The sequence below is a fragment of the Parasteatoda tepidariorum genome, chromosome 7 (assembly GCF_043381705.1).
Source record: "Parasteatoda tepidariorum isolate YZ-2023 chromosome 7, CAS_Ptep_4.0, whole genome shotgun sequence".
NCBI lineage: Eukaryota > Metazoa > Arthropoda > Arachnida > Araneae > Theridiidae > Parasteatoda > Parasteatoda tepidariorum.
This window is the reverse complement of record NC_092210.1, coordinates 15,393,730-15,420,440: the sequence shown is the minus strand read 5'-3', so window position 1 is coordinate 15,420,440 and position 26,711 is coordinate 15,393,730. Positions and strand designations below refer to the sequence as shown.

The 26,711-nt window shown below is 27.1% G+C and overlaps 1 protein-coding gene across 2 annotated transcripts in view; it reads left to right on the top strand.

The window, feature by feature from the left end:
• The first annotated feature begins 3,002 nt into the window (after window positions 1-3,002).
• Window positions 3,003-26,711, top strand: part of LOC107456332 (26S proteasome regulatory subunit Rpt5) — a 31,627-nt gene continuing 7,918 nt past the window's right edge. The window contains exons 1-11 of one of the 2 annotated variants that reach the window (XM_043054678.2): window positions 3,003-3,629; window positions 5,247-5,327; window positions 7,773-7,898; window positions 11,509-11,616; window positions 12,348-12,410; window positions 12,893-12,939; window positions 13,022-13,112; window positions 20,835-20,907; window positions 23,449-23,658; window positions 25,022-25,128; window positions 25,855-26,000. In XM_043054678.2, the coding sequence (XP_042910612.1) occupies window positions 3,579-3,629; window positions 5,247-5,327; window positions 7,773-7,898; window positions 11,509-11,616; window positions 12,348-12,410; window positions 12,893-12,939; window positions 13,022-13,112; window positions 20,835-20,907; window positions 23,449-23,658; window positions 25,022-25,128; window positions 25,855-26,000 (1,103 nt within the window). In that variant the 5' untranslated portion in view covers window positions 3,003-3,578. Of the gene's footprint in view, window positions 3,900-5,246; window positions 5,328-7,772; window positions 7,899-11,508; window positions 11,617-12,347; window positions 12,411-12,892; window positions 12,940-13,021; window positions 13,113-20,834; window positions 20,908-23,448; window positions 23,659-25,021; window positions 25,129-25,854; window positions 26,001-26,711 lie in introns of both variants that reach the window. The other variant, XM_071183116.1, reaches the window with a different exon arrangement.

Here is a 26,711-nt window from a genome sequence, read left to right as displayed (position 1 = left end):
ATAATGAAATCTATTTTTCTATTCTGATGCATCTTGAATTGCAAAATTTGTATTAAAATCACTTTCTCCATTCGGCTGTTGCTGTTTATTCTTATCTTATAACCGTCGTTGAACCGCCAACCCAATTCTTGGGTTTACGCCTACTAATGTGCAACTGCGTGGCCTTGTAATTTTTTACCCGATTCAGAAGACAAGGGAACTTCTGGATCAAGTATTGGGGGAAATTTGTCTTCCTGGAGGACTTTTTGATGCAACTAACCCGCATTTGCGTTATATGGAGAGGAAGACCACGAGAACCTCTCGCGGTTAGCCTGATGACAAGGGGACTCTAACCCATGTTGTTGCTGTTGTCTTATGTCCTTTGTCAATACTGGCAAACTTATTTTAAGGCAGAGGGGTGCGCTTCTTCTTGTTTTCCAGTGGCGCCATCTATGGCTAAGAATTCAACTTATGCCACACATATAGGTCACAGTCCATTTTACAGGGAGGACACATTCACACACCATACATCTATCTGCAGATTGTAATTTTGACCAGAACAAGAGCACGATCTATCTCCAATCCAGTGCAACCAGAAGTATTGATTTGTTATGGGAACTTGCAGGACTCTGTGACCCCGCCAGATTTAGCGTATACCAGCCACAATTACTTCTTCCGGTCTAATATCTAGATATTGCTTTTACAGAAACTTAACAACTTCAAAACCGCCTTATTCTATTGTTAAAGTATAGATATAGGATAAAGTATAGTGCGCAAAAAGAAGGAGGAGCACCCTGAATAACTTTTTATCTTATGATCGAAAACGATATTTTAAGCTACGAAATTAGACCCAAAAACGTGCTTTCTCTGAAAAAATGTGATTTTTTAAAAACAGATTTGGATTCGCGATTCTCAAATGAAGTCAACGAAATCGGTCGAATAGCATCAGAGTTATTAAATTTTTAAAAAAATTTTATTCGACCGATTTCGTTCAAATTTTATATTTTGTCATTTAAAATTACTTTCTTAGAATTGTTGTAAGCATTTACGGACCTTACAATTCAAACTTTTTTCGACTATAATTAAGTAAAACAATAAAATATTATTAAAAAATATGTTCTGTATTTAAAAAATGCTGAACATTTTATTTACTCATTAGTGGAGTAGTGTGGTGTAAAAATGAATTGTGAATAAGTTTTTATCATTGTTAGTATATGGTATGAAAGTAATATAAAAATATTGAAGCACTTGAAATTCTAACTCCAAAAAGATTGTAGTTTGGGAAGGGGAGAGTAAAAAGAAGATATTGGTGATCGCAACACTCGAATACGCCATCTGGAGAGAGACCGGTTTCATGCTTTCAGCCCTTCTCCCTTCCCTCTCCTCCTCTTTTCAGTTGTATAGGAATGTACTACGCGATTTTTTAAAATTTCCGTAATACTTTTCCTTAGAACTATGTTTAATGTAGTTTTCAGTTCCATATAGTTTTCCAAATTAAAAGATTTTAATCTATATGAAAATCGAGAGAGAAACTAACGAAGTGTTGCCATAGGAAGAGAGTTCTGCTCTACGCCACCTGCAGCCCATTTCGATCGCCTTTAATGACTGCTATGTAGTTTAGTTGAGAGATTAGTTTTTTATTTTATTTTATTTACTTATTATTATTTTTTTTGTTGCTCTAAAAGGAGTAAAATCAATCCCAAGTCCTTTTTTTTCCTTCTTTTTCTAAGCACTAATAGCTTAGTTGTAATTCTATATGACTTATTGTTTAATATTTTAGTTTAAAGAATGTTTTATGTATCAAAAACGCATTTCTACATATACCAATTTGAACATCTGACATTAAATAGGCAATTAAGATATTATTTCGTATATATTCAATGTATACTAAGATTTTCGTTTTCAGTGAGAAAAAAATATAATTATTTTCATCAGTTTAGTCTCATATGAGTCCCGCAGTGGACTGATCGTTAAGACACGGTTCCCAGCAGATCACCGAAGTCAAGCATCACTGGCTGCGGTCAGTGTGCGGGTGGGTGACCACTTGGATCAGCTTGCGTTGGGACCGAGGGTATGCGGTATTGGTCCTCGTTAAACTGTGCTACCGTAAAGTGCTCGATTTCGCTCGCAGGTCGTGGGGCTACCGAAGCGGAGGTGCCATCCCCTCCGCAGAGGATCAAAATTGTGATGGCATGTCTTCGGATCATCCTCCGGGATGTTTCCCAGACCGTCACCAATAGCCCATTGTACAGCTCTAGTGCGACGTAAATTAACAACAACAACAAATAGTCTCATATGAGGATCGAAATTGTGATGACATGTCTTCGCATCATCCTCCGGGATGTTTCTCAGACCATCGCCAATAGCCCATTGTGCAGCTCTAGTGCGACGTAAATTAACAACAACAGTAACAACAACTAGTCTCATATGTGATATTTTACGAGCAGCGAAAACGGCCCCTAAGCTTCTTTTCACTTAGGAGCCAATCTTATTGAGAGTCGGTGGATCCCCTAAGGCTGGGTATTTGAATTGGATTGCACTGTCGACTTTCCCAATCATATTGTGTGGTTCGGAATCCAGACTTGTCTAAGGGTTCATTTACAGTGCATCAGATTTCTCTAAAAGATTGTGCGAATGCTTAAAAAAATGTGATTTCATGACCAGCGGTTCATGAATTTCCGATCACCATCAAAGGAATATGACAACCTAAATGGTGAAATGTACTTTTGAGCGGGTATCATTCCATTCTGCCATAAGGTGCTCGACTTTGCGCGCGGATCTAGAGATAACCAAAGCGCGAAAAACCTCTCCAATCTTCGTTTTAGGGTCATTCACAGTACATGCTAAAAGCTCGTACATGCGAATTCATCGATGCGAGCGGGAAACTGATTGGCGAATTTCTTTTTGATAAAGTGCAGTAATCCGATTCTCATTCGCAAATTCAAATTTGTACTATAGCAGCATTTTTAGCATGCAGAATGAATGCTACCTTTCTCTCAACGGTGATCGGAAGTGCAGCAATTAGAGAAGCGGCAATGCAAAATAGCCCCGTTGTTATACTGCTTGGGTACGCGTGAACTGCATTTACGTATCAACGCACATATATGCTTGGAACTATTTCTAAACGTCACTCCCACTGCTTAATATTCAATCTTTCCTGAGCAATTTTTCATTTTATAGCAAATTAACACGCTCTTGCAAAGGATCATTTTCAAATCACGCATTTCCGATTGTAGTTCAGAGAAATTGCAGTCCCTATGGCATGCAGTGAGAGAAAGCCTTTTCAAAGAACTCTTAAAAAAACAATTCAATTTTATTGTTTCTAAGAGATAGGCCTTATCTCAACAAAATTAATTTCAAGAGCAAAGGTTTAAAGTGAGGCTCTATTACCTAGTTCCGTTCTTGCAAACAGTTTACTAAATTCTATGTAGTTTTTCGAGTTTCGTTCCTAAAGTAACTTTAATGTGTCCGATTAACAAGACTTTTTAAAACTGCGTAAACTTTTTGAATTTATTGAGATATAATTGTGGAAAGGAAAGACGTGAATTGGTCTCTGGCTGATTTCTGGTGCATTTACAAATTTTGCCTGAATCATTATAATGGCGTCCACAACAAAAGATTCGAATGGTCCCGTTCCAATGGAGGAAGATGTAATATACTTGTATTTATTTGTTACTTTGACTTCCTACTTTAATTTGACAACACTTTTATTGATATGATGAAATTTGTAATTAAAGCAACTGTTACTGCTATGTATTGTTTTTCAATCTGTGCAAATGTAATTTTTCTGCCGTAATGTATTGTTTATTTATTCAAAATAACGAATAGTTTTCATTATGTACTACTACAGTATTCGCTTGAAGGGTGGTTTAGAGTGAAAATTGCTATCGACTTATACAGGCCTTCATTTTTAAAATAAGGTTAAGAAATTTGGCTCAACTTTAATCACTATCTTTTACTATCATTTCTTTATTACTTTTGAACTTTCTCTCTTAACCAAATTTGAATAATTTATTGTTTATTTACTAGTTGTTAAAAAATAAAATCAGGCTCTTTCGAAATTTGAATTTATCTTTTTATTTCTTTTTTGTTAAATATAATTGTAATTACGGCATTTAACTTATGAAGTTGCTACTGTAACACCTTGAACTTGATGAAAATGTATAGTTATTAACCTTTTTTTCAGTCTAAGGTTTTGTATTCTTCAATCAGTTGCTACCAATGATTTCACTTTTGAAGTCTTAACATATCTTGTTAGGAAGAGAAATCAAAATTGTAAAGCAATTAGAAACTACACTTCTAGCGGAAAAAAGCGCTATGCAGCAGGGGGCTGGTGCCCCCCCCCTGACGACGTCAGGTTTCCCTGTCATATTTCTCATTGTTTTTCTTTATTTGTGTCCAGTTAGGATGTTTCCCAGGTGGGTACAACAGATGCCCCCCAACATATTTATGCTGGCAGAATTAAACCAAACATTTTCCATTGAATTGAAACAAAGGAGAAAGTCAATTCCTCATAATACATATGAAGTAGGAAATCATATTTTAAACAGGGACCCATTTCAATTAGAAAGTTACTCAGAAATTCGGAAGTACATTAGCATTATCCGAAGTCTAACGGAAACACTGTGTTTATTAGATTAGTTGTATAAAACCCATAATCTTAAGTCTTAAGCATTTGATTCTGTTATTGGTTGAATTTTTATCTTAATAATTGTTTTATCATATTTACAATTTTATCTTATTTCATTCTCTTATAAATGCATAATAGTTTTGTTTAAAACTATTTAGTTATTATCATGTATTTTAGTAAAATGAATTATTAGCATGATTTGTTTGTTATTTTGATTTGTTTTTGTGTTGTTTGTTAGATATGACGAGTCCTTTTTTTGAACCTTGTGTTCAATTCAACTTTTTATAGATATGTGTTAATTGATATTATGCAAACAAGTATTGACTGGGGTAAAAAAGCAAAAGATGTTATGCCTTGTCACATAGGGAAAAAAATAATGTATTGGCTATTTTTATCAATTATTCATTCTTAATTATTCATTCAATGGTTCCAAGACTGCACTCTAGTAAGCTGCCTTCTTTATTTCAATATAATTCTCCTTTTTAACATATCATTTTTAAGATGTTTCCTTTTAAAATTGGCATGCCTTTATAAAATTAGAATATGTATTATAGATAAATAAGTAAAAAGGACGATACTGTTATAATTTATTCAATATATGTACAATCCTTAATTTTTTGTTTGTTTTGTTATTTAGGAAACTGTTGGAGAAGAGGTGCTTAGAATGGGCACTGATGAAATTATTAGTAGAACAAGGCTCATGGATAATGAGATAAAGGTAACTTCATTATATTATTGATTATGATTGTATAAGACATGCATTTTATCGATATATAGTGTTTTTTTTATTTGTTTTCAATTTTAACTTGTAGTTAGATCATATTTTTTGGCTTTAACTAATTATTTTACTTATCAATTATAATGACTTTTTGTTATTTTAATTAATCGGTATATATATGGCAAAATAAATGCTATATACAGTGTTCTTCCTAAGCGTGTTTAGAAGGACGCCCAGTCACACCTGCCCTTTGATTCCTATAAATGCCTCCTCATTGCCCTTTTTTAAAAAATAACCCCCCATCCCTTCAGAATACTGCCTTTTTATTTTATTTTTTAATGAGAAGATTGTATTCTTAATCTTCTGTTTTAATAGAAAGTCTTGTTCAGACTTTTTTAGTTATTGATAATTATTTAACTTCTAATTTCATTCCATAATTTTAGTAAGATTTTTCTTAGTCTAGTTATATAGTTAAAATTCACATGACATTCGGCCTAAGAGATATTCACATCTTTTATTTGGGGTATACTTATAAGTTTTTTTAGTTGTTATAAATTTTAGCATTATTTTTTTAAATAAATACCTTACATTTTAAAAAAAAAGCACCTTTAAATGTTTATTTTCTCATAAATTTTAGTTTGAAAAAAATCTTTCAAAGATTATCAATTAATCCTTATTTTAGTTTACTTTTTTTTGAAGAAAATTTATTCAGAAAATACCAAATGTTCGGCCAAATTACTATTGGTTACATCCCTACTATTATTAAAATAATTGAGCCTTATTTTAATAGTATTCATTTTTTAGATTTTTTTTTTTTTGTCAAACACAGTCTTCGCCTATTACAGTGCTCCATAAGCAGAGTTTTGTTTTAAATTGCAACTTTAACTGTTCATTCATTAATTTTAATATTGATTTCAATATTTGGAAGACTAATTAGCTCTAATTCCTTTGATGTACTGCTTACTAATTTAGTTATATTGTATTAAACTACTAAATTAAATTCAAATTTAGTTATTGATTCAAGCTATTAATTTACTTCTATTTATTTTTTTGTTTAACTATACTTTTAAACATATAAATACTTATTGCAATCTGAATAAATGTTTTTTAAACCAATTTCATCACTTAAAATAGATAGTATAAATATAATAATGATTAAATTTATGTTATGGTTCACTTTTTTCACTAGTAAGTTTTTTTTTTTTTTCTGCATCTTTTAGTTTTGATTTGTTGACTTTTTTTGAGCATCTGAGAATTTTTCAACGGCTTCTGTTGAAAATTTTATTATATCATTGATCCCATCAAATAAAATGATATTGTTGAACAATGTTGAGTTTCTTCAGTATTCTCCCTAAGCGTTTTTAGAAGGGGGATCCGCCCTATCAGCACTTTGATCATTATAAATGCGTCCTCTTTGCTCTTTTTGTAAAAATGAAGCCACCATCCCTTAAAAATGCTGCCTTTTTATTCATATTCAATTTATTAAAAAAATTTATTAACTGTTAACATAATAATTATAAATATTACAAATATTTAATAATAAATATTACAAATATTTAATAATAATTATTACAAATATTTAATAATAAATATTACAAATATTTACTTTGTTAGGATTATTCTCAATTCGTTAAATTTTTATATATTTTTTTCGAAGGGGTATAAATAAATTTTTTAAGGAATTTTAAAGTTATATTTTAAATAATACTTTTTTTTTTAAATGCACCTTTAAATATTTATATTTTAATAATTTTCTGTATAAATTATTAAAAAAAATCTTTTAAGCTGTTTATCAAAAAATAATTTTCATTAGTTTACTTTTTTTGAAAAGCAGAAATTTTCTTTTAGTATGCCTTTAAATATTATTTATAAAATACAAGTTTTTCTTTTATTTAAATAATGAGTGAAAATTACTTTTTGAAATAAATGCATAAAATAGTTTAAGTTTAAAATTGTTTAGGATCAAATTCAGTTTTTGCATGATATTTATGACACATTTTGATATATTTTTATGGTGTTAAGTGAGTGCCCTTTCAAAACTTAAAGTGCCCTTTTCTGTGCGGATGCACACTGTCCTTTTTTATTCCTAATGACTTGGGTTTCTTTACTGCATCATTTCTATGCAACTTTTACTACTTGCCAGATTTTTTCCCTGATTTAAAAGTGCAGTATAATGGAATAAATGTTTGAAATAGTAAGGGAAAAAATTCTGCATTGTTTTTTCAGATTGAAATAACATACAAAATTAAAAGTTCTGTGACTTATTTATTTTTTCTACAAAAATTTCTGAAAATAGTAGAATTTCTCAGAAACTCAAACCTTTATTACTGACCTTTTTGAATTATAATTATTATTTTTAATATTTTCTAACTTCATTCTCTCTCTTTCAGATTGTTAGTCATATTAATCTTTTCTGTGTTAACTTGTTTTATTATTTTTTTCAAGATTATGAAAAGTGAAGTCATGAGAATCTCCCATGAAATGCAAGCTCAGAAAGAAAAAATTAAAGAGAATAATGAAAAGATTAAAGTCAACAAAACTTTGCCTTATCTTGTTTCAAATGTCATTGAGGTAAGTACATTAATAAAACTGAATTTGATTGAACATATTTTTTTTTTAGCTTTAAGATGTCTTGACCCATATTTCGAATAATTTGTAAATTTTTTGTTAAAATTGACATTTATCAATTGACTTCAATTATATTTCCCCCTCCCCCCTAATCATTCTTTTGTATTTTCAAATATTGCTGAAAAGTTAGTTTTCTTTCTGTATTGTATGGTAAAAAAAGATGAAAAATTGTCTTATGTCCCAAATAAAATGCAACCCGGAAAAGCAAAATATGTACTAAGGAAAAAAGGTATGTTTATTGAACAAAACTTACATACAAGAAATATTAAGTTCTTGTCAATTGGAAAATTAAGCACGTTTAACAAGGTAATTGAAAACATGAATCAATATTCGTAGAAAAACATTTTTGATCTCTTCATCGATTTTTTCCTATAGTTCAGCATTAGATATCAGGAAATCAGCTTGCCCTACATTTTTAAAGCATAGTCCAGAGGTGACAAATCTGTACTTTTTGGGGGTAACATTCTTTTGGAAATCTTTCTCTCCACAAAAAACTCTTTAAAGAATCTATGGACAGTGGCCCTATCCTGTTGAAATAAAAGGCAAATAATTATAGTTTTAAAAAATAATAGTCATATATGTGCATATTTTGTGCTTTTTCATTTAATTGCATAATGATGGGTCCATCCTTATTTGTTAGTTATCGAATTTATAACTGATAAGAGTTCCAAGAATGTGTAACATGTTGACTAAATAAATGCTTAAGGATAATTCATTTCCATTCATCATATGAAGGCAAGAAAAAACAAAACTAAATTCCTTTAATTGCTATTAATATCATTGTTTCGAATAGTAACAATACAATTCTGGGGAAGGAACTTCTTTGATGGGTGCAAAATTTTTTATTTGAAATTTGAACTTCATCCTGCATTTGTGGTTTGACAGCTGTAAATCATGACTCACTTTGTCTTTGCTTTTTATGAATGCCTCCCATTTTCACCCTTTCAATGCTTGTTTTTTCTTAGGTTTTGCACTTGAAGGTGCAATGTTGAAATGTTGACCCATAATTTAATTGTCAACACCTGGGCTATGAACATAAAAAGTTTTTCATCATTTACCGCAATTGATTTCTACATGGCTTTTAAAGTTTCTGTATTTTTAATATGATATTATTTATTACTACACCCAAATTTTGAGTCTTGCGTTAAAGTAGTCACCTATTGACCCGTCCAATTCGAGTTAAATTCCGATTTCGACTTGTTTTTGTCCACAATCCACATGTTTTTGTCGTCGATCTTTTTTCTGCCAGTTGCTGCTACAAGTCTCATGCCGTTTAAGAAATTTTAAATACAAGTTCAATTTGCAGAATGTGAAAAATTCATTTTTTTAATTAACCTTTTTGTTTGCATTATTTTTATCACCCATGTCCATAGTATTTTATCATAATTATGTAACTTGTGTTCAAAAATGTTTTTGCTATTTGTTAATTTTTGTGTTAATGACCATATATATCTAGAACTTAGAACAATAGAATATGATTTATGAATGCCCTTTTGCTTGAACATGATTTTTTTTTAAAAATATATATTTGAAAAGTGCTTGAAAATGTTATCACTATTAACTGTAAAGTATTAAGTCATTTGCGAGAATATATGTATAAAAAATTCTTAATTCTTTATATTCCTATTGTAGAATCTTTTAAGAACTAATCCAAGGGTCTGTCTAGGTTTTTCTGTGAGGTACCTATTTTGTGAAAATTCAGACATAATTTGTGAAAATTAGAAATTATATTAAAAAATCAACACAATGTGGTAAAAATGTGGATTTATCGCTTTTTAAAGGATACAAAATAAAATTTTAGGAAAAAGTATTTTGTGAAAGTACTGTTTTTCTTAAAATTGAATTTGTAAAGGTACTGCTAAACGATAGTAAATTTGGCCTAGACAGACCCCTGTAATCATTTTATGTTTTTACCCTTAAATTTGTTAGCATTAAAATGTGATATATTCAAAGTTAGATGTTTTAAGCCATGGTTTTTAAACAAATTTTTTTATATTTTTAATTCAACTTCAGAATTTTAAAAAAAAAAAAGATTTAAGCTTTACCATTTTGAATGGATATACAATAGGACAATATTGAAAGGAGTTGACATGTAAGAGTCACAAGAAAAAGGATTAAACCTTTAAAGGAGATTTTTAAGGAAAAAATTATTTAAGGACTTTATTTTCTACAAATACTTTTAGTTTAAGTATTAATTTAATGAAAAGATGGTAATTTTTTCATAAAAATATTTATTATCTTGTGTTTATTTGCTAATGTAAGTCTGTGTTTCTTTAAATAGATATAAATGCTATGTATTTTTTAATGTTTACATATTATTGCTCCTTTGCAAAATTATGTTTATAAAGTGAATTAATTAAAAGTTAAGTAATTTTGTCTAAAAAAATTTTTAAAATAAAACAGACCATCACTTCCATTTTCTGATATCTTTTAAAATTATTTAAAAAATGAAATTTTAGATAAAGTTATGATCAAAAGTATCTGTTTTTAATCTTGTTATATAATTTATTTTGTTTACTAACTGCAATCAAAAGCATTAATGGGAATGAGGTGCTATTTTGTGTTTGATATTTTATTTTTCAGTTAATTTTTAGAATTTTTTTCTTTCATCCATCACAAGCAAATTTTTATTGTATGTTTTTATTAATGATTTTAATGTTTTCAAAATGCAACGCTTGTAGAAAAGAGCATAATTCACAAGCATTGAAAAATATTCAAAATTCTTTTAAAATTTTATTAATGTAATATTTTTTTGAAAGCTTTATTACAGCATTTTTAAAAAGTGCTTATTTTTGATTTACATTTTTTAAAAGCCCTTAAAGGTGCTTTTTTTTTTCCTGCCGTATCGATTGTCATTCTAAATTACAAAAAATACATGATTTTTCACGATTTTCTCTATAATATTTATCAGAAATTTTTTTTTCTTATGATTATATAAAAATTTAGAAAATATTTTTGAATTTTATTGATTTTATGTTTATAAATGAACTTAGAAAAAAAGAATTTTTATTACTGCAGAGAGCCTAATGTTTTTTTTGGAAAGTGATTAAAAATATTTTTTTAGTGTTTAAAAAGTACTTGTAAGGTGCTTATTTTTTGTTAAAAAATTTGCTTATGTTATGTACACCTGTATTATGTTAAAATATATCTCACAATATATCTTTGGATTCTGTATTTATTATTAAATCGTTATCACTAAAAAATCGTATGTATACAGCTGATATATTTTTATTTTTACAATGCCAGTCGTAAAAGGAAACATTAAAAGCATGTATATGGGGGACTGGTAAATGATGTTGTTTCGATGCATTTGTTATCAAGATTTTATTTTTAATCAATGTATTCACCCTCGTTAGCGACAATCTTTCAATGAGAGATCGAAATGGATAAAAAAAAATTGAGTTTTAAGACAAACGAATATTTAATGTGCCGGAACGACATTGCTTTCCGTATAATATATATTGCAAAGATTTTTTAAAAATTTCTTTGATAGAGTGTATTATTAAATTGTTTCATTATTTTTGTGTGTGTTTAATCAATTTCTTTCTTCTAGCTGCTAGATGTTGATCCTCAGGAACTGGGTGAAGAAGATGGAGCTAATGTTGATTTAGATTCACAACGTAAGGGAAAATGTGCCGTTATAAAAACCTCCACAAGACAGGTTAGAAATTTTTTTTTTAATGCAACTGAATGAGCAAGTTTTGATTTTAAATTATTTTTTGGCTTAAGCAGTATTACACATTAAAATTATTTTGGTAAATACCAAGATATTTGTAATATCACTTAAGAGAACTTTTAATTAAAATACCCCAAAAGTCAGGGAAAATGGATTAGTTAGAGTTTGAAGACAAATCTTTTTCTTTATCTCTGATAGAAAATAAAAGTGTCATGTTGTTATTTTATGTCTCAGAATGAGGTATAACTGGAAAATTAATAATAATATTTGTACCACCTGTTCAAAATTCAGAGGCATATGATAAAATCAGTCGTAAAAAGTCAGGGAATTATTGTTTTTTTACCTTGACTGTTTGTGGTATCCTCTTCTAACTATCCTTTTGATAATATGTGACTTCTTAACCAAATTGCTATGTTTCATGACAATGAATGACAATCTATTTTATTTGTAGCTGACTTTTCATGATTTATTCTTAAATTACGTAATTATAAAAATCATTTTTGAAAGCAACTTTAAATAATTTATTATTCATTTACATAATGTCTGTCTAATTTCATTTTTAATATAATTATTGTTTCTTATGAAAGAATTTTTAATTTTTATAATCCATTAAAAGCATGTAACAGTTAACATAAAACAATTAACTTTTTCCATTATTAGTGTTTCCCATTTAGTTTACTCTTATTTATTCATTTCTTTTTCTTCCCTATTATTAGACTTACTTTCTGCCAGTTATTGGTTTGATTGATGCTGAAAAGTTGAAGCCAGCAGATCTAGTAGTAAATATCTTTTTATATACATTATTTTTTTTCTCGTATGAGTTATTAAAAACTGCAATGCAATATTTAAACAGATGTCATTAAACTTTTTTTGCAAAACCTTCTATTTGCAGTAAAAATGTGTAAAAATAGTTTTTATTTCTAAGAATACGCATAAACTATGAATTAGATATTCTGAAGATTTGGAAGAAAAAAATTTTTTTTGCATGATTTGTTTTATCATATATGTTTTTTTTTTATAGTTTCAATTACCTCAAATAATCGAGGTTCGATTATAAATGGAAAACATATTTTCTTATGTTACTAAACATATTTCCATAAGACTAAACAATTTTGCAAATTACAACTTATTAAAATCAATTTTATTTTATTCTTCTCTTTTGTACACTCATGGAAATATTTGCTTTCCCCCCATCTTTAATGTAATAAATAAATATTTGTTGTACATGCTTGCTAATTTTTATTTTCCATTATTTATTTAGGGTGTCAACAAAGACTCTTACCTTATTCTAGAGACTTTGCCACAAGAGTAAGTTTCACTTTTTTTTCTTTTTTCAAAATATGAAATTACTCAGGAAGCATGGTTGATGAATAGATTGAAACTGTTTTAGGTATGATTCACGTGTCAAAGCCATGGAGGTTGATGAACGACCCACTGAACAATACAGTGATATTGGTGGCCTTGATAAACAAATACAAGAGGTATACCTTATCAAATTATTTCTTGTAATCATCATTCTTTGTTGCAATCAATAATTTTTATGCTGCGATACAAAGTTTGTCAGGGAGAACAAGATAAAGCTGGAATTGTCAAGATTTTTGATTTCTTAGTAAAAGTCCAGATATCTCTCTTTTCTCTCAAGATTTTTCTTCTTTTATATTTTCTATATATTTTTTCTTTCATGTTTTCCTTGTATTTTTAACTTATTTTATGGGTTCTGTGTGCTTGCAGCTTATGCACAGTAAATAAACTTTATTATTTTTCTTAATTTTCTTTGTATTCTTTTCTTCCCTCTTTATTGTGTTATATATAAGAGACAACTTCTTTCAAGACAAAATTTAAAAATTGCTTTTCTTTCACGTGTTTCGTATAAATGTTGAGACTTTATTTAGTTCCTTAACATACTGAAATAGTTATTCCTAATGATATTTATTTTTATAACAGTCTAAAATAATCTATTTTTTTTAATTTCTCGTTTTGTTTCATTTATTTTTTGTGGAATATTTGTCTATTTTTATGAAGTAAATTCTATCAAGTAAAAAATGTATTTTAACCTTTTTTCCCCTCTAATATCTTTCGTTTTCTTTGACATACATTTATCTATGCATGAGCATAACCTGTACTTTTCCCTACTTTTTGAGGAAAGTATTTTTCAGCAGCAGTGAAATAAATTAGTCTTTACAAGTTTTAGAGACAAGTTCAAGAGTTTTTATTTTTAGGGAAAATATTTAAAAACTTGTAAAAATTCCACAGATTGGTACCTTTGAATATTAGACTTTTAATGTTTTACTTTCAGTATTATTTAGAAAGTTTGTTCAAGTATATAATTTTCTTTTTGTAAATCTGGTTTTTATTAATTATTATTTGACCAAAAAGTGGGGACCACAATATTGATAATTAAAGATGCTAAGCTGTGACAGATGTTATGCTGCTATGTAGGTAATTGCGATATTATAGTAGTTGAAATCAAAAATTGGTTTGAAATTCCTACAAAACCAGTATTCAAATTTTTATAACCTTTTTTCATTAAACTGTGAAATTATAACATTGAAATTTTAAAATGTAGAATCTATTAAAAATATAAAGTAATATTCAACAATTTGTTGCACCTTGAAATGTACTGATTCAAAGTGTTCAAAATTTTTAATCATTTGACATTTCAAAATTATTTTTTAAAAATTCTTAACCAAGCTTATTCAGCACAAATGTCATTTCAAAGATTTGTTTAAAAGTTTATCAATATATAGTAAAAAGTTATAGAATTAATTTTTCCACAGAGAAAGTTATTTTATTTATTTTTTCAAATAAGAAAATGTGCTAAATTTCAGATGTTAAAATTATGAAGGAGAAAGAAAGAAAAAAAAAACTTATTAAAATAACTGAGCAATGAGTTTTGACTTCAAAACCTCTTATTATCTCTTTACTTTCAATATCTAGAAATACATTTTAAAAGATAAGCTGCATTATTATAAAGGGGGAAAATTAATAAAAAACTTACTAATTGTTTAAATTTATATTAAAAATTGTTTTAACAAAACTTTAATATTTCATTTTGAGATTGTTGTCATTATTTCAATATGCTCAAAACTAATCTTTAGGGCCTCCTTATTACTTGCTATAAAATTTTGTATGTATTTTGCAATTACGTAAAAAATTTATAATTTGTAACTTAGTTATAATTTATAAATTGAACACCAAGTCCCAGGTTGGGGTTTTGGTAGTTCTAAACTGATTGTGGACAGGACACATGGGTTTTACTGTCTTAAACTGTCCTAAACTCTTTTAAAGTGTCCAAAACCCTGAACATTTTTAGAAGGTAAAAATTTTATATGTGTAACCATTGTACACGTAATAATTACATATATTAATAAATATTTGATACTTTAACTTTAGTTTACTTTAAATTATTAAAGGAAAATAATATAATAGGAAAAAATTATATACTTTTTAAGCTGCACAATTCATCTAATAACAAAAGTGAATACTTATCCTTTAAATATGCTTTTAATACTGATAAATTATGTTTTTACATAAAGATAAATAGATTAAAATAATATATTAAAAATAATAATAAACTTTTTTAATAAAACAAACTTTTCTTCATTTTGTTTCTTGTTCAAAAATGAGTCTTTTATTTTTCCCATAATTTTTTTTTTAAATTGTGACATAATTTGAACAAAAGGATCTTGGAGAAGTTGAACAGTTTAAGACAGTTTTGGACATGACGGTTTAAACCGTGGATTAGTCCCAAAGTTGATAAAAATGTTCATTAATTAATTAGTAAATTAATGTTTCACTCAACTAATGAAAGGTAGTTCAGATTAAATTGAAGAACATTACAAAATATGAAAAACTTCATTTCTCACCCTCTACCGCTCTTTATTTAACATGTTAATAAAATTATACAATTTTAACAAATGTTTTGTATTTCAGTTAATTGAAGCTGTTGTACTTCCCATGACTCACAAAGAAAAATTTGAAAACTTAGGAATCCAACCACCAAAAGGTAGAGTTCTTACTTTATTTAATAAAATTTTATCTTCATTCAAATTTAGCTAATTTTTAACTCTTTTATCTCACTGAACGAGATAACTCCTCTTATAGGAATACTCACTGTGCTCTATTGTTGTATTAGCAAATATGGTTATTGATTGCAGTTGATTATTATTTTTTTACATTAAAATAAATTTCAAAGGAATTTGAGTTTTATTTCAATTATAGTGCTGTGGAGGAACTCTAATTACAGAGGGACAAAGGCACGTTATTTGCTGTGATGAAAGTATTAAATAACCTTATTTTTGGTATTTCGTAAATATTTATTTATTTGAATCTTAGTAAATTCTTTTACAGTAAACAGTAGTTTATAGTTCTAAAATTTGAGTAATCATGTGAAAAAGTAAAAATAATTGTCAAAAAAAAAATTGATTTTTTATTTAGAAAATGTGCATATTTACTTCCTACTTTTGGTGTGTCATTTATTTTACCATTACTATTTGCTAACTTTTGAAAGTTTCTCTCCAGTACATTAAAGATTCGAAGATTATGTTTTAAACAATTTTGTATTAAACAGTTTTTGAACATGTCTATGGAAAATTTATCAATTCCTTTTTTTGTTTTTCTACAAAAATTAACACATTTCAGTGATTCAACTAGACTTTGAAAACTACAAGTGCTTCGAACCCAGTACTTCCGAATTCTTTTTTTTTATTTAAAATGTTTTTTATGAAAAAATACAAATCTCTGATTTATTTAATATAGTACATGAATCATTAAATATGAATATTTTTTATGATAAAGAAAAAAAAATGGGATTTATTACTTAGTTATAATTTAAAAAGGAATTAAAACCAGAATTTCTACTTTAATTGTCCTTAAAAGATTGAAATCTAGATGCACTTAATTCTTTTTGACATGAGCTTTATTATTATGCTTATTTGATTATTTAGAGTGACACACTTCAATGAAAGTTGAATAGAATAAGTATGACTAATAACTGAATTATGTGTCTGTTAGTTGAATGCAAAAGAATTTAAAAATGAGAAAATTAATAACATTGTTAAAGCATTCTAAATCTTCACAAATTATAAAATTTTCTGTTAAATAAAATAAACTTGCACTTCAATTGGTGCTTTAAAAATTAAAATAAAATGCAGATAAAGGAAGGGGAAACGAAATCTCTGATTGTAAAAAATAAATTATCTTTGATATTAAGCTAACTTTAAATTCTCTACCTCATTATCCATCTATTATTTTTTTTATTTTTTATAAAGTTCAAACTGTTGATAGACAAAAGTTTTAAAGTTTAGTCTTTAAGACTCTTTAACGTTTAGTTTAATTTTGTCAGCCAGGCATGGTTTTTTGTCCAGAACAACCTGAAATAGAAAGAAAAAAAAACTAAAAATAACTAATGCAATTGTTTTGCGAATAACTAATACAATTGTTTTGTATTTTTCTGTTAAAATAAAACAAATAAAATTTAGTTTTGTAAGAAAGTTAAAACATTTTATTTATTTAAAAAAAAAATAGTTTCATACAATTTTTTTTAATGTTAACTTATTTTTATAGTTTAGGTTTAACTTAGCTTACTATTAATGGCACAGTAAAATAAATTTTAAATATACAGATTTTTTAACGATAAAATAGCTAAAAAAATTTTTTTTACCATGAAATTATAATATTTGTGAATCCTAAGCAGGATATTTTAAAGCTATTAAAGTGTAAAAAAAGAAATAATTTTTCTTTGCAATGGAATTTAAAACATTTGTAAATTTGCAAGTTTTGTCTTTTAAACTAAATTTTTAAATGTCTTTTAAACTAAACTATTTTAGAAACATACTTAACAAAGTTTTTTCTTTCTTTATAACTTTCAATTCAGAATATTAGAAAGGTTGTAAGGCTTTATAAATTGTTTTTAAATTTAAAATTCTTCATTAATTTATAAATGAATATTAAGTAGTTTGAATAAAAAGTCACAAATGAAAATTTTTACATTATATTTCATAAATTATATAATTATTAACTTCATGATTAAATATAAAAAAATAAAATATGTGTCAAAAACATCTATTTTCAAATATCTTTTGCATATTAAAAGTTTTTCAGCATATTCATGCATAACAGTATCAGCATATTCATGCATTTGATTATAAAATTAGTGTGTTATTTGTAAATATAATTTTTAATTTATTCTTATTTACAGGGGTCTGTCTAAAATTTTCTGAAAGGTACCTATTTTGTGAAAATTTAGACATAATTTGTGAAACTAAAAAATTATGTTAAAAAATCAACACAAAAATATGGATTTATCGCTTCTTATGGGATACAAAAATAAAATTTTAAGAAAAAGTATTTTGTGAAACTGCTGTTTTTCCTTAAGTTTAATTTGTGAAGGTACCACTAAACGGTAGTAAATTTGGCCTGGACAGACCCCTGATTTATAATATTTGTTTAGGATACTCAAGCAGTTTTTTTTATACAATTAAAAAATTAGTAATTAATATAATTGAACAAATTTTTTTTTATATTTCTTTACATAAAACTTGGAGAAAAAATAATTGTTTTAGTTTCTTAAAAAATTGATTAAATTATTTTTCTTTCCAATTGTTACTTTATAATATTCTCTTATTAATCTTAAAGTGATGTGTTAAATAGCTTATATATTACTCCTATTATCTAAACTAGATTGCAATTATTCTAAACTGTTTTAATCTTTGATAAATCTTATTCAAAAATGCATTCTTTTTATTTCTACTGCTTGGGTTGGAAGATAATCTATTATTTCTTGGGCTGTTTTTTTTTCCAAACTGGAAGAAAGTCGCCAATCTTTTTGCCATTTTTCAGAGTATTCATAAATAATAATTGCATATCTTTGTTACCTTGTTGTAGAAGGGGAATCCATAATTCCCTTAATTTGTTTTAAAACCAGCTCATTCTAAGATGCTTTTGCTACGTAAGATTGATTTTTAACTTTAAGTATTATGTAATTCTTTATTTAAATAATCAGTAGCCATTATTCAATAGATTAAAGTCTTTTCAAAATCTCATATTTTTCTATGCCTTGTTTGTGATTTATATTATAGCATGATTTTTTTCTTCTTGTTAGGTGTCCTTCTGTATGGTCCTCCTGGTACAGGAAAAACTCTAATGGCTAGAGCCTGCGCTGCTCAAACAAAATCAACTTTTCTTAAATTGGCTGGTCCACAGTTAGTTCAGATGTTTATTGGTGATGGTGCAAAACTAGTACGAGATGCATTTGCTCTAGCTAAAGAAAAGGCACCAGCTATTATATTCATTGATGAGTTAGATGCAATAGGTAGGCAGTGTCATTTTTCTGGCCCATATNGACAAGTGCAAGAGTTTTTATTTTTAGAGAAAATATTTAAAAACTTGTAAAAATTCCACAGATTGGTACCTTTAAATATTAGACTTTTAATGTTTTACTTTCAGTATTTTTTAGAAAGTTTGTTAAAGTATGTAATTTTCTTTTTGCTAGTGGGGAATTTTCTTTTAACTAGTGGGGACCACAATATTGATCATTAAAGGTGCAAAGCTGTGACAGGTGTTGTGCTACTATGTAGGTAATTGCGACACTATAGTAGTTAAAGCCAAAAATTGACTTGAAATTTCTACAAAACCAGTACTCATATTTTTATAACCATTTTTCATTAAACTGTGAAATTATAACATTGAAATTTTAAAATGTAGAATATATTAAAAATATTAAGATAAGGGGGTATTTAAGCAATTGTTGCACTAAGTAATTGTTGAATTGCAGCAATTGTTGAATTAAGTAATTCAGCAATTTGTTGCACCTTGAAATGTACTGATTTAAAGTGTTCAAAATTTTTAATCCTTTGACATTTTGAAATTAATTTTTATATGTTCTTAACCAACCTTATTCAACACAAATGTCATTCAAAGATTTTTTTAAAATTTAATCAATATATAGTAAAAAGTTATAAAATTAATTTTTCCACAGAGAAAATTATTTTTTTTTTCAATCAAGAATGTGAAAAAATTTAAAATGTTAAAATTCTGGGGATGAAAAAGTAAAAACAACTCATTAATAAATGAGCATTGACTTCAAAACCTCTTATCTCTTTACTCTCAATATCTCAAAATATATTTTGAAAAATAAACTGCATTGTTTTAAAGGAAAACAAATTAATAAAAACTTACTTATTGTTTAAATTTATATTAAAAATTGTTTTAACAAAACTTTAATATTTGATGCTGAGATTGGTGTCATTATTTCAATTTTCTGAAAACTAATCTTTAAGGCCTCCTTATTACTTGCTCCATGCTATAAAATTTTGTATGTATTTTGCTGTTGTGTTAAAAATTTATAATTTGTAACTTAGTTGTAATTTATAAATTGAACACCAAGTCCCAAAGTTGGAGTTTTGGACGTGCTTAACTGGTTTTGGACAGGGCACATGGGTTTTGCTGTTTTAAACTGTCCTAAACTCTCTTAAAGTGTCCAAAGCCTTGAATATTTTTAAAAGGTAAAAATTTTATTTGTGTAACCATTGTACACATAATAATTACATATATTAATAAATATTTGATACTTTTACTCTAGTTTACTTTTACTTTAGTTTACTTTTTTACTTTAAATTATTAAAGGAAAATAATATAATGTAATTTAATAGGAAAAGATTAATGACTTTTGAAGCTGCACAATTCACCTAATAACAAAAGTGAATACCTTATCCTTTAAATATGCTTTTAATACTAATAAATTATGTTTTTGCCTAATTATAAATAATGCAATATTAAAAATAATAATAAATTTTTTTAATAAAACATAAACTTGTCTTCATTTTGTTTCTTGTTCAAATATTAACATTTTATTTTACACATTATTTTTTTAAAATTGTGACATAATTTGAACAAAAGGATCTTGGAGAATTCGAACAAAAGGGTATTGGACAGAACGGTTTAAACCGTTGATTAATCCATTCTGTCCTAAACCTTGCCGAATTTGCCGAGCCCAATTTATTTTAATCCCAAAGTTGATGAAAATGTTCATTAATTAATTAGTAAATTAATGTTTCACCCAACTAATGAAAGGTGGTTCAAATTAAAATTGAAGAACATTACAAAATATGAAAAGCTTCATTTCACGTCTGTCTCACCCTCTACCACTCTTTTTTACCATGTTAATAAAATTATACAATTTTAACAAATGTTTTGTGTTTCAGTTAATTGAAGCTGTTGTTCTTCCCATGACTCACAAAGAAAAGTTTGAGAACTTAGGAATCCAACCACCAAAAGGTAGAGTTCTTACTTTTTTTATTCAAATTTTATCTTCATTCAAATTTACCCTATGAACTCTCTTATGTCAATGATTGAGATAACTCATCTTACAGGAATACTCGTTGCTCTCTGTTGTATTAGCAAATATGGTTATTGATTGCAATTTATTATTATTTTTTTACATTAAAATAATTTTTTTGAAAAAGGAATTTCAATTACAGTTGCTGCGGGGAAACTCTACATGTTATTGCTGTAATGAAATTATTAAATAACCATATTTTTGGTATTTCATAAATATTTATTTATTTAAATCTTAGTAAATTTTTTTTTAACCCAGTAAACAGTAGTTTATAGTTCTAAAATATAAGTGATGTAAGAAAATATGAATTGATATTAAAGAAAAAATTGATATTTTATTTAGAAAATTTGCATATTTACTTCCTACTTAAGGTGTGTCATTTATTTTACCATTACTATTTGATAACTTTTGAAAATTTCACTCCCCTGCAATAAAAATTCAAAGATTATGTTTCAGGCAATTTTATATTAAACAGTTTTTGAATATGTCTATGGAAAATTTATCAATTCTTATTTTTGTTTTTCTACAAAAATTAATATACGTTTCAGAGATTCAGCTAGAATTTGAAAACTACAAGTGCTTCGGACCCAGAACTTCTGAATTCTTTTTTTTATTTATTATTATTATTTTTTTTTTTTACTAAAAATGGTTCTTTATGAAAAAAATACAAATCTCAGATTTATTTAATACGGTACAAAGTTTTAAAGTTTAGTTCTTTAAGACTCTTTAACGTTTAGTTTAATTTTGTCAGCCAGGCATGGTTTTTTGTCCAGAACAACCTCCAATAGAAAGAAAGAATAAACAAGCTAAAAATAACTAATGCAATTGTTTTGTATTTTTCTGATAAAATAAAACAAATAAAATTAAGTCTTGTAAGAAAGTTAAAACATTTTATTTGAAAAAAAAAAAAAAGCACTAGTTTCATATTAATTGTAGTTTTATCATGAATTTTAAAACTTTTACTGTATTAAAACAATTAATTTGATTTTATATATTATTAGTTTTTTCTATATGCAAATTAATTATTATCTTATGTATCTAAATTATGTGTATTTATATTCAGAATAGAATTAATGTAAAAAGTACTCTTAAGATTTTTCTCAGCTGGTTAGATTTTTTTTTACAATTTTTTTAAATGTTAATTGATTTTTATAGTTTAGGTTTAACTTAGCTTACTATTTATGGCACAGTAAAATAAATTTTAAATATACAGATTTTTTAACAATAAAATAGCTAAAAATAATTTTTTACCATGAAATTATAATATTTGTGAATCCTAAGCAGGATATTTTAAAGCTGTTAAAGTGTAAAAAAATAAATAATTTTTACTTTGCAATGGAATTTAAAACATTTGTAAAGTTGTAAGTTTTGTCTTTTAAACTAAATTTTTAAATGTCTTTTAAACTAAATTTTTAAATGACTTTTAAACTAAACTATTTTAGAAACATACTTAACAAAGTTTTTTTTTTCTTTCTTCATAACTTTCAATTCAGAATATTAGAAAGGTTGTAAAGCTTTATAAATTGTTTTTAAATTTAAAATTCTTCATTAATTTATAAATGAATGTTAAGTAGTTTGAATAAAAAGTCACAGTTGAAAATTTTTACATTATATTTCATAAATTATAATTATTAACTTCATGATTAAATATAAAAAAATAAAATATGTGTTAAAAAGATCTATTTTCAAATACCTTTTGCATATTAACAGTTTTTCAGAGTATTCATACATAACAGTATTTGATTATAAAATTAGTGAGTTATTTATAAGTATAATTTTTAATTTATTAGTATTTACAGGGGTCTGTCTAAATTTTTCTGAGAGGTAACTATTTTGTGAAAATTTAGACATAATTAATGAAACTTAAAAATTATATTAAAAAATCAACACAAAAATATAGATTTATCGCTTCTTATGGGATACAAAAATAAAATTTTAAGAAAAAGTATTTTGTGAAATTACCATTTTTCTTAAGTTGAGTTTGTGAAGGTACCATTAAACGGTGGTAAATTTGGCCTGGACTGACCCCTGATTTATAATATTTGTTAATGATACTTAAGCAGTCTTTTTCATACAATTAAAAAATTAGTAATTAATATAATTAAACAAAGTTTTATTATATTTCTTTCCATGAAACTTGGAGAAAAAATAATTGTTTTTGTTTCTTAAAAAATTGATGAAATTATTTTTCTTTCCAATTGTTACTTTATAATATTCTCTTATTAATCTTAAAATAATGTGTTAAATAGCTTATATATTACTCCTATTATCTAAACTAGATTGCAATTATTCTAAACTGTTTTAATATTTGATAAATCTTGTTTAAAAATGCATTCTTTTTATTTCTACTGCTTGGGTTGGAAGATAATCTATTATTTCTGGGGCCATTATTCAATAGATTAAAGTCTTTTCAAAATCTCATATTTTTCTATGCCTTGTTTGTGATTTATATTATAGCATGATTTTTTTCTTCTTGTTAGGTGTCCTTCTGTATGGTCCTCCTGGTACAGGAAAAACTCTAATGGCTAGAGCCTGCGCCGCTCAGACAAAATCAACTTTTCTTAAATTGGCTGGTCCACAGTTAGTTCAGATGTTTATTGGTGATGGTGCAAAACTAGTACGAGATGCATTTGCTCTAGCTAAAGAAAAGGCACCAGCTATTATATTCATTGATGAGTTAGATGCAATAGGTAGGCAGTGTCATTTTTCTGGCCAATATACAATAAAACATTTAAAAAGCCATGTTAGCTGAGTGGTTAAGGCCCTCAACTGTCAATTTGAAGGGCTGTGTTCAATCTCTTGTGGTGGCCTAAAGTTCACCAGCTTCAGACCAATGGGTGCCAGCTTGTCTAGGTAGTTAAGGTGGCTTTTGCCCTATGCTGACCAAATTGCCACTAGGACTGGACCGTCTTAAGATTTTGACATCGTGATATATCGTCATGCTAACATCAAGATGTTTTGATAATTGATACATTAATGTTTTACATTTAGTACTGTGTAAATTCACACTTAGTAAGTTGCATTTTTTTTATAATAATTTCTCAATATTTCAAGGCGTGTATGTCTGCAAAATATCGGTTAAAAAACATTAAACAACTTGATTAGTTGTAAAAAATCAACAAGATTTGCATGCTCACAATTAAAAGAAAATCCTTCCATAACTAAGAGATTCAACAACACTTCGATTGTCAATCATATTCAGATTAATCATGTCAGCAAAAGGATGAGTCACGATGTAAGAAAGAGGGGGAAAGTTAATGATCATCGTCACAGCTATCACTGCACACTTACGGAGTGAAATGCTCTTTGCGCAAGCTTACAGGCATCTCAATATCGCGCGTGTAGACATTGATGTCAACGATACATTGTGAAATATCGTACACATTTCAATAAATCACAATTTCCGATTCNTGCAAAATTCACAGAAACTACCAGTTCTAAGCGGCATGCCGAAAGCTTGGTTGCCAAAATGTCATTCCGTCACACAAGTAAAAAGTTCATAAAATTAAAAATAAAAAAAATACAAAATTCTTTTTTTTTAGTTTATGAATCACATTATACCAATAATAATGATATGCATGAGAAAAAATCATGTTTATTTGAAATTAGATGCATAGAAACTTCAATTGATTGTCATCATGCAAGTCAAAATGTCATTCCGTCACATATGGAATAGCCCATATATATAATTTTTGGATATTACAAAAAAAGGCGACATTTACTATTATCAATAGTTTAAATTAAATGCTTTATTAAATATTCGATTTTTTATCAATAGTTTGAATTAATGCGATTAATATTTATTCTGCTCTGGTTTTCTCTTATAGTATTGAATTAAATGCTTTATTCTTTTATGCCAAATTTACTATGTTTTACTTTTGAAATGTATAAAGCAACCTGATAATTGAATTTTGTTTTAATTCTCCCCACTCTCAATTATGCAGTCAGTAGTTGCTTAGTTAACAAACGTTTTATTATTTTTTTTCTCTGTAAAATGTTAATCCTTTTTAAAAAAAAGAAAAAACTCAAACAATTTTCCCCCCATCATCTTAGGTACCAAGCGTTTTGATAGTGAAAAGGCTGGTGACAGAGAGGTTCAAAGAACTATGTTGGAACTCCTGAATCAACTTGATGGTTTTAGTTCAAGTACAGATATAAAGGTAAAGTTCAATCGCATTTTTTATACTGAATTATATGTTTATTTATTTGAATCTTCTGAATGAGTTTTATCCTATCTGGCAGAAAATAGCTAGGAACCTAGTGGTATATAATATTAGTATGATGTTAGTCCTCATTTTGCTTCGATGACAATTTGCACATGTCTGGGAATACTTTATACTAGTTTTTGATATGTGGCCATGGAAATTGACTTCCAGGTATCCATCATAGCTGAAATGAGAATGGTTGATTATGTAATTTCTGTTTTAATTTGTCTAAAAGGTGTTCAATTAAATTTAGATAATGGTTTTGAGAAGGCCAGTCCATTTTTAGAGCAACCATTTTGTCAAAGCATAGTTGAGCATGCCTCGGAGTGTGAATAGAGCAGTTATTCTGCTGGAAGTGAAATGGGCTTTCGGGGAAGTATGGCCGTAGAGTTGATAGAACAGCATAGTCCAGATCTCCCACATACAATTCAGAGTTCATGTTTTTTTCCACAGGGATCCTGACTAAACCATGAGAAACATTCCCATAACACCTTTTGTTCTAGACAGATCCTCTCCTTAAGGTGGGTATTAAGATTCTTTTGGCCATATATTGTATTTAAGAAGAAGAAAAAAAAGGAATCAAACTCTATCTTCCTATATTCCATAGACTATTAATAATTATTGTTGTTCATAGTTTTTTTAGCTTATCAATTAGTAATGATATTTTGTAATTTATTTTAGGTTATAGCAGCCACTAACAGAGTGGATATTCTAGACCCTGCCCTGCTAAGATCTGGCAGATTAGACAGAAAGATTGAATTCCCTCATCCAAATGAAGAAGCTAGAGCCAGAATCATGCAGATTCATTCCAGGAAAATGAATGTTGAGTAAGTGTTCACTCACATGGCAATTAACAGAGACACAATTCAGTTCCCATCAATCTTTGTATTTCTTGTGCAAATTATTGCTTTATTTTCCAATTTATCTTTTAAATGAAAAAAACTGAAGACCTTATTACAAGAAATGTAGCCTAATCCTTTTTACAAAAGTTAATTTTGGGTAAATAGTTATTAGAATTTCAAAAATTTCATTGTACTTCATTAAATAGTTACCTCAGTAAAATAATTCCATTTTCAAAATCTATTAATCTTGTTACAATTTTTTGTCTTTTGAAATATTTTGGTTTTTTATTTCCTTCCTTTATCATAATATTAAAATAAGTTATATTTTATTATTTTTCATTCTTAAATCAATAGTTTGTATTTAATAATAGTGTTATAATCTAATATTAAAGTAGTTTAATTCTCTTTTATTTTTATCAAGTATCCATTCAACGAATCTTTCAATAGAGAATCTGGGGTTAAATCATAGGTTATCACTTTTGCTAAAACACTCAGAAAAAAAAAAAGGTTTTTTCTTCATAAAATGTAAGCAACAAACTTGAGAAGTCACACCTCTCTTAAAAGTAATGGTAATAAATCAATAATAATTTAAAGTAAATTTTCATTACAATAAAAATTATGTAATGTAAAATCTAATCAGAATATAGGTCAGTATAAATGAACTTATAAGCTTTTTTCGTCTCAAATTATTTTATA